Consider the following 9,339-nt stretch of genomic DNA (forward strand, 5'->3'; position numbering starts at 1 on the left):
TATATCCATATTATCTCTAAAATAGAATGTAGATTCCTGAGGGCAAAGACCATTTCATTTTTTTTTATTTTGTTTTCATGGCATCTAGAAAAAGATGTGTTAGATAGAAGGGAATGAATAAATAGATTGCATATGGACATGTAAAATTGTGGCTTACAGGTAGATAATTACTTCAAGCAACCTTAAAAGGAAGAAAAACCTTCCACTTGATATTACTACCAGGAATGTGTGGATGCATATTTTTTTTATTGCTATCCCTGCAGGTGATGGAGAGGACCAATTGGACCAGTGCCTCCCACTTCATTCTCCTGGGGATTTCTACCCACCCTGAAGAGCAGATTCCTCTCTTTGTTCTCTTCCTCTCCATGTACATCATTAATGTGTATGGAAACTTAGTCATTATCATGCTAACCATCTCCACAACTCACCTCCATACCCCCATGTATTTCTTCCTCAGCAACTTGTCCTTGGCTGATATTGGCTTCACCTCCACTATTATTCCAAATATGCTATTAAACATCTTCTCAGATATGAAGACTATCTCTTACACTGGCTGCTTGATGCAGGTATACTTCTTCATTAGTTTTGCAGCTATGGAAAATTTCCTTCTGGCAGTAATGGCATATGATAGATATGTTGCCATATGTCATCCCTTCCACTACCCTGTGATCCTGACAAAGAGACTATGTGCTCAAATGGTAGCCTCTTGTTATATTCTCTCCCATTTCCATTCCTTGCTCCATACTTTGCTCATGACCAGATTGTCCTTCTGTGCTAACAACCAGATCCATCATTTCTTCTGCGACCTTTATCCTCTGATGAAGATCTCTTGTTCCAACACCTACATCAATACTGTGGTAATTCAAACAGAAGGGGTAGTCATCATCAATGGGGCTCTGGCCTTTATCATTATTTCTTATGCCTGCATCATCTCAACTATTCTTCAGATTCCTTCTACCACTGGTAAGTGGAAAGCCTTCTCTACTTGTGGATCACACCTAACAGTAGTGGCTATATTCTATGGGACACTTACTTGGGTCTATTTTCGGCCCTTAGCCAGTTACTCAGTGGCAAAGGGGCGCATTGTGACAGTTATGTACACTGTGGTGACTCCCATGTTAAACCCCTTCATTTACAGCTTGAGGAATGGTGATATGAAGTCTGCCTTCAGAAAATGGTGGAATAGAATATGGTACTCAGGTCTCAAATAAACTCCAGGAGTTTATTTGTTATGATGAAAAGACTACTGTAATCCTAGGAGACCTGGGATTAAATTTAACTCTTCTCTTGACATTCCATGCACCTTTGAATAAGTCACTTCTTTCTGGGCTCAGTTTCCTCATCTGTCAAATGAGGTAGTTGGAATAGGTAAGCTCTCTAGCCCATTGAAACACTCATCATTTATGAGTTCATGACCTGGTTTTGTAAATCCTCCTAGGGAGGCTGGGAAAATAGTTTGAAGAGTCATTATTGCTTGAGGTTTGAGGGAGAATATTTTGATGGGTTTTTTTTGACTATTAACAATGGGATGATCCTCAAACGTTCCTGTTCAATTCTCCAGTCATTACTTTTCCCATTTGTATTTCTAATTTCTAAAATTCTAAATATTCTAAATTCCAAATTCTAGAATTTTAAAATAAATCTAATTTTCTGGTTTCTAGTTCTAAAATTCCTAAGACTTAATATTCTAAGAGACAGAAGGGGACATGGCCTGATATAAAAAGGACATTACTCTTTGATGAAGACAAAAAATGCCATTTCTTTGGCAGATAACAAAAGATTAAAAAATTCTTCCATTAATTCTTCCATTCTTCTATATTCAACCATGTTAAATGATCTAGACATTACTGGTTTTAAAATAATGGGTTTTGGAATTAAGGTATAGATTTGGATCATGGAAAGTGCTGTACAATTTTCAATAAGTAAATTGCCACATTTATCCAATTCTGGACGCAACTCATTACCTATCTGCAACATAGATGTGCAGATTGACTAACTCTAGAGATTGACTCACTTAATTGAATATCAGGGCATGGGCAGAGGCTCATTGGATAGAGTTCCAGGCATGGACTCAGGAAGACATTAGTTCATAACTGTGCTCAGATTCCAGACTCACTAGCTATGTGATTCTGGCAAGTTACAACTTCTGTTGTCCTTAATCTGCTGGAAAAAGAAATGGCAAAGGACTCTAGTATCTTTGCCAAGAAAATCCCATATGGTGGTCACAAAGAATCCACTGCAACTGAATAACAAAATGACATGGGTATTATACTTTCCTTATCTACTTGGGGTTTTCCTATGTAGCCTTACTAGGTCATTCTCTTTTGAGTGGCCTCATATCTCATAGACAAGGCCATAAAGTATACTGGAGAAGTTGATAAAATCAGCACAAAATCATCAGATAATAGAAACATCTGGAAAATTTGGATAGGAAATCCCTCTTCCTCTTGTAATTTACTCAGGAAATTCTCCATGCAGTAGGAGTACCTTCGATGAACATATGCATTCTGGGATATGTTTTATACCTTGGTTGATATTGATGATCAGAAGAATACTGGACTAAATTATATATGTTATTGCACAGAATTTTGTATGTTCTGAACACATGCTTGGAAAATATCTGAAGAGAAGCCTTTAATATATAGCCTTTAAGCTATTTTTTCCCCATGAGGTCTTATGTATTTTTGTAATAAGCAAACAATCACTATTGGAGGATCCTCTACAATTCTCACTTGACTGTGTGAAGATGCGTCCTGTTTGCCCCACAACTAGTGCCTTCTCCCTCTCTATTACTCTTTATTTCACATTTATTTTACATATGATTATGTACTTGTTTTTTTTCCAAACACAATGTGAAGTTGACTGGGAGCAATCAAGGGTAGAGAATGCTTATCTTTGTTTTGTATCCCCAGAATCTAGTACAATATATGGCACATGGTAGATGTTTAAAACATGGTTGTAATTCACTGATTACTGTAGAGAATCATCTTGGAAAGCTTGACCATCTCCTTTCAATATATTCATCCAAGATTCTTTAAATAATTTCAAGTAGCATTTAATACAGGTTTTCTGTAGCTATGTATTCAGTAATTATTGAAATCTTGGTTATCTTTTAGAGAGTAATAAATATATGGTCTTTAATCTCTCATGTTCTTTACCTGAACAATACAAAATTATTTACGATATAAGTTTTAAAGAGAAAAAAAAGAAAAAGAAAAAAATTATATATTTTATAGTATCAATAATTAAATTTATGTTTATAATTTTTTTTGTAACTGTGTGATTCTTAGAACTTCCTGTTCCCTTATTGTAGAGGGTCACAGTCAGTGGGAAAACTTTGGGTAAGGTGTAAGACCCTTCAGCCCAGAGGGAACTTGCTAACAATGTCTGATTTGGCTCCCCATCTTCCCTAAGGGTTCTCGGCCTTCCTGAGAAGTCAGGGGGCAGTGACAACCTGTGTGGAGACTGAAGCAGAGTGATACCAGGTGGTAAACTACATACAACAGCAAGTTGTTTGTGTGGGTCTATGTGCTTAGTGTTACATTATAAAAAGGAGAAAGCCCTTGAAATAAATGGACTCCATTTTCCCACTATCCTCGGGAATCCCACCTCATCACTTCTCCGTTAGGAAGATATATTTTAATCACCCCAGTGTGAGAGCTCTGGAAAGCATGGTATGCTTTGTCACCCCCAACTTGGGGGTTCTAGAAAGCAGGACACAACATTTGGTGCCCAAACTTGGGGCTCTAGGTGAGGTCCTATACATATCAGCTCAACTGACATGATTGACCAAATTTGATGGAGAAGTCCCCGTGACCCAGAAAAGTAAGTATAAAAATAGGCAAACAGGAAGAATCAGTAAGGGCTAGTCAAGTCACTTTTATTTTTCAACCAAAATGAGGCAAATACTAAGAAAAGAGCCTCCCTCCCGAAGGAAGTATGAAGCAGGCTTAGTTAGGTTAGCAGAGAAGCAAGGTTTGTTGGTAACTTAGAAGCAGATCATTGAGTTCTCAAGATACTCTGGACTGTATGTCTCTGTGGCTTTGTAAGAAGGAGAGTTTGGAACCAAAGATGTGGAAATTAGTGGGAGAACAACTAACTGAATACAATGGAAAAAAATAAGTTTTAAAACATAGAAAGATTTTAATTTGGGCAGCTAGACAAGGAAGTATGAGGAGAAAAGCAAGCAGAGAATTGGTGCCATAGCCCCGGAGAATACAGAACCTGGGACAGAGTTAAGAAAGTCTTTTTTTTTTTTTTTTTTTTAGCATTTTATTAATTTATTTTGCTTATTACTACTCTAGGAGATCTGCAGGGCATGACCATTTGGACAAAAAGAGAATTGAGTATCTTAAGTACTTGTGCCTGTTGGGAAGAAAGGGAATTAAGTACCTAGCTGATGAGCTTGCTTTTCACCTTCAAAATTCATCTTCAATTCTGCCTCACGGGGAGCATGTGCCTTCACCCTTAGGATATTTCCCATCTCCTGACCCTCCTCCCTTAACTCTGCCATCATGGGCAGGGGGAGAAGGAGGAGTGGGAGGGTCAATGACACTATTGGTACTGCCTATGAAATGGTTTTGCCAATCCGCTATGTCCTCATTAGAAGAAGCAGAGGCTTAGCTCCAGGGCCCCAAGCAAAAACACGTGGGGCATGATAGCAACTGCTCTTATACCCAGAGAGTCTTTCAGCTAGTTGGTGGAGGAAGGGGATTACAATTAAGGAGAATAGAGTTGTATGCAGCTGGGACTCCTGAGATAACCCCTGGAGAGATAAAACCTGTCCCTGTCCAGACTATAGATCCCTTGCCTCCACATACAGTAGGCTTGACTATTTTACCTCCTGAAAGTGCTTACAAAACAGTGTCTATCAATACACTGATCTGGGAAACTGGAGAATGTGTAGCTAATATCCCAGTCACTGGCCAAAGATTAAGGCAAACACCTATATCTATGGCATAGGAAGATCAGTAGCAGCTGAACTTGGTGCTGCCCTTTTGGGATGAAGGTTTGGGGATGGGAATTTTGCTCCTTTTTTAGTGTAAAAAAAGGTTCCCCATCAATCTATGGGGAAAAGATATCTTACAACAGTTAGGAAACAATTAAGTACTTTGGCTTTTTAGGCAAGGCTGGTGTGGAAGGTCTGCCAGCACTCTCACCTGTTCCCATTCAACAGAAAATTAATACACCAGTGTGGGTGGAACAGTGTTCCTTAATCAGTGAAAAAATTCAGACCTACTGATACACACTCCTGAAATGCAATTTGGTGATATTTATCCAGATTTTGACTCCCAACAATAGAATCCAGGATCAAGACGCTACTCCAAAAATAAAAGAGAAGAGGAGCCACAGATAACCCTAAAGAACTTCTAAATTTAACTTTATGTATTAATTTTTTTTTTTTTGATGGAGATGCACTGGCTCCAGCAGACAGGTTTTATAATGCACTGAAAGGGCAGTGTCCAGTGAGAGCAGTTCCACTATCTTTAGATAATCGCCAGTGATGTGGAGAGATCCAGAAAGTGGTGAATGGAAGGGACCAGATAGGTTAACTGCTTGGGGGAAAGCATTTGCTTGTATCTCTATAGATGGAGAAGAAATCAGATAGGTGCCGAGCTGTATCTGCCTTGTCCCTCGGAGAAAGACAGAGAAGACCCTTAAAACAAAGGAGAAGACCCAAGAAACATCGGGTAGTTCTATCTTTGACTGTGCCCACCACTGAAGAAGCCTCTCAGTTAACCCTTTGTGTACTCATGAACATCAGAAATAATTCTCAGTGAGACTGATAAAGGACTTCAAAACCTGAAGGAATCATTGGATTCCCTGACACATGAAGTGATGGACAATAGATCACTTTTAGACTATTTCTTGGCTGCTGTATGTGTGGTTATGAATTGATAGTTATTTTTTACACCTTCCTTCTGGGTCTCATGGAAATCTTTAGTATTTTGTTTATTTGTATTGTTTATGTTATTACTTGCTTGTATGATATTGCAACTTGCCTGTATGATTCCTCCCATTGTAACAGATTTAACCACTGGTATATACCTGCTTCAATTAAAACAAAAGAAAAGGCAAGATGTAGAGGGTCATAGTCAGTGGGGAAACTCTGGGTAAGGTATAAGACCTTTCAGCCCAGAGCCAGAGGGAACCAGCTAACAATGTTTGGTTCTGCTCTCCATCTCCCCTAAGGGCTCTTGGCCTTCCTGAGAAGTCAGGGGGCAGTGAGATTGAGGCAGAGTGATACCAGGTGGAAGAGTGATACCAGGTGGCAAACTACATACAGTAGCAAGTTGTTTATGTAGTCCCACATATGCAAAGCCCTTGAAATAAACAGACTCCATTTTCCCACTATCCTCGGGAGTCCTGCCTCATCACTTCTTCACTAAGAAGGTATATTTTAATCACCCCAACTTGGGTCTCTAGAAAGCAGGATATTTTAATCACCTTGGTGTGGTGGTTCTAGAAAGCAATGGTACATTTTGTCACCCCAACTTGGGAGCTCTAGAAAGCAGAATACAACACCTTATTCCTCTTTCCTTCTACCACTCCTATCACAGTCACTGAGGAAGCATAAGGAACCCACACTGGACTGGGAGTGATTTCACATGTTTACCTTTTTCAGGAGCTCCTGGGCCCAAAATTTATCACCTTGTGGCAGACTATCTGTTGATGAGCCTTTTACATAGCTGGCCTTGAATATATAGTCTGAAAAATCTGTGTGTACTCATTATCATTGATGCTATGATGAAGCTGTTTTGCCTCTACTGTCCTGACAATGTTATCTCAATAAATGACTTTGTTTTGAGCTAATTTTGTCCTCGGACTTTTTCCTAAAACAAAGAGCCAATTATGTAACATCTTTCTACTCAATAAATTTTAGTGACTCCCAAGTGCTATCATTTCTAGAATCAAATACAAAATCCTTTATTTGGTATTCAATATCCTTCATAATTTAAGTTCCCTCCACTCCACACCTTTCCATTCTTCTTGAATCTCTCCCTGTCACTTACTCTTTGTTTCAGTTAATATTGGTCTCCTTGCTGTTCCACAAACTAAATACTCTATCTCTTGGCCCTAGGAATTTTTCTGGCCTTCCTCCATGACTAGAATACTCTCTTTTCAACACTAAATCTTCTGATCTCCCTAGTTTCCTTCAAGTTCCAGTTAAAATCTTATATTTTACAGGAAGTCTTTCCTAATGCCTCTTAATTCTAGTGCCTTCTCTTTCTTAATTATCCCCTATTTATTGTATATGTGGCTTGTTTGTATATATTTGTTTGCTCGTTGTCTTTGACATTAAATTGTGAACTCCTTGAGATCAGAGATTGTTTTTTGCTTTTTTAAAAAATATCCTCAGCACTTAGCACAGTGACCAATATATAGTAGGAGCTTAATAAATATTTATTGACTAACCAGTAAAGCTAAATGGACTAGTTGGGGAATCATGAGCAATAGTTTTAGGAATACTGATCCACACTGTATTCTGAATCCAGGATACTAATCTTCTGGGGATCCAGCCTGGGACTATGAGTGAGAGGTTTGAAGTATGAGCTTGTAATCTCAGGGGAACAACTACATAATAAAACCTTTGGTTGTAGTTCCATTTTTCACTATTGGGTAATGGAATTTGATGAATTTTGTAACTCTAATCTTGTCAGATGGCTCTTCAAAAAACTTATTCTAGTTACAGTTCTATCAATAATACATGTAAGTCCATAAAGTCTCACTGACAATTTTATTTTTTGAAATTTTTGATTTCAGCTTGTTCTTGTTTCTTGTTCCAACTCACTAAGGACATTTCCCACTAATCCAACCAAATCATTGGCAAAGGATCTCCTTTCCTTTTCTAATCCTCCTGCATTTGAACACAGGTTGACACCTATTTCAATTTGACTTTTTAGTTCCTTTAATAGTCAGCTGTTCACAACCTAGAAATTACTTTTAGGCCATTAACCACTGACTAGCCACAACTCGTGGTAAGATATGAGTCAGGGATGAAAGTTGCAATATGGAGGGCACATGGAAGAATTCTCTGTTAGCTAAGGACTTATTTGTAATGCTATCTATATAGAGTTCAACTGTCTGTTGTGAGATTAGACAGATGAAAGGGAATATCTACTGGACTGATTAAATTTTCTCCAGGAGTCTATTATTTTATCTAAGCCTGTAATTATAGGCAATTCTTTAGATATTGTCCCCTATTACAATGACAGCAGCCTTTGAGTAGTTACACATTTTATTTTACAGATTAAAGGAGGATCATCCAAAAGGTAGAAGGCAGAATCATATGTAGGAAAAACAAAATGATTGGATATAGATCCTGTAAAAAATCATAATTGGGAAAATATGATTTATTAGAAATTTGGAATGCAGGGCTAGCAACAACCCTTCCTTCCATCTTTTCATTATGAAAAGCTCATTGGCAGTGTTTACCTGTATGGCTAGTTATTGTCACAGCAATAACTGGCCAGATTTTCTTAAAGGATAGCCAGGGTTGGAGAGATAACAGACCAGACTCCTTGTATCCATCTATAGCCTCCAAGGATAACAGATTTCCTTGACATAAGAATAAAACAATGATTAACAGGAAAATTGAACTAAAATTAATTTAACTCAGAGAAGAAAGCTGAACTTATATAAACTTATATGATCTTAACTCACAAACAAATGCTTTGTATTCAAAGCACTAGCTCATCACCTTAACAATGAATGAAAGACATACTTGAGATAAATTTAGGATAATCTTGATGGAGAATGCATGTGACAAGAACAAGTTAGCATAACTATACTATGTAAAACTCTGTTTTGATACATACTTTGTTATTGATAGTTACTGCTGTTTACAACTCTGTTTTGACAAATATCTTGTTATTGATAGTTAGTATTATTTACAACCCTATTATGATAGATAACTTGTTATTGCTGGTTTACATGGAACTGAAATGTGGAAGTATGGGATATACATTAACCCTGGAATGCACATAGTGCCACCTGGAGGTTGCTGGTGTTAATGCAACACTAGCTTAAAGATATATAAACTGGCTCTCAGATTAATAAATGAAAATTTCAAAGCAAATTTTTTTCCTGGCCCATGGATATTCACACTGATTTACACTCTCGGTATTCACTGGAGCTTCACAGTGAGTCAAATTGGGAGCAGAAATGAATTCTGGATCTTCTGGACTAGTAGCTTTGGAGAACCATAACAACTGCTGAGAGAGGGGAAAATAAACTCCATTTGACTAATAGAGACATATGTTTTACTTGATTTCACATGTATAATTAGTGTCATATCGCTTGCCTTTTCAATGGGTAGGAGAGGGCTGGGAGGGAGGG

The 9,339-nt window shown here is 37.9% G+C and overlaps 1 protein-coding gene across 1 annotated transcript; it reads left to right on the forward strand.

The window, feature by feature from the left end:
- Window positions 1–266: 266 nt before the first annotated feature.
- On the forward strand, window positions 267–1,211 carry LOC127546795 (olfactory receptor 1Q1-like). The gene has a single exon (XM_051973737.1). The coding sequence runs from the start codon at window positions 267–269 to the stop codon at window positions 1,209–1,211; it is 945 nt and encodes a 314-aa protein (XP_051829697.1).
- The last annotated feature ends 8,128 nt before the right edge of the window (window positions 1,212–9,339 follow it).

The sequence above is a fragment of the Antechinus flavipes genome, chromosome 2 (genome assembly GCF_016432865.1).
Source record: "Antechinus flavipes isolate AdamAnt ecotype Samford, QLD, Australia chromosome 2, AdamAnt_v2, whole genome shotgun sequence".
Classification (NCBI taxonomy): Eukaryota; Metazoa; Chordata; class Mammalia; order Dasyuromorphia; family Dasyuridae; genus Antechinus; species Antechinus flavipes.

Excerpts from the sequence above, each read along its gene's own strand:
- LOC127546795 (XM_051973737.1), top strand. The coding sequence starts at position 267 with ATGGAGAGGACCAATTGGACCAGTGCCTCCCACTTCATTCTCCTGGGG.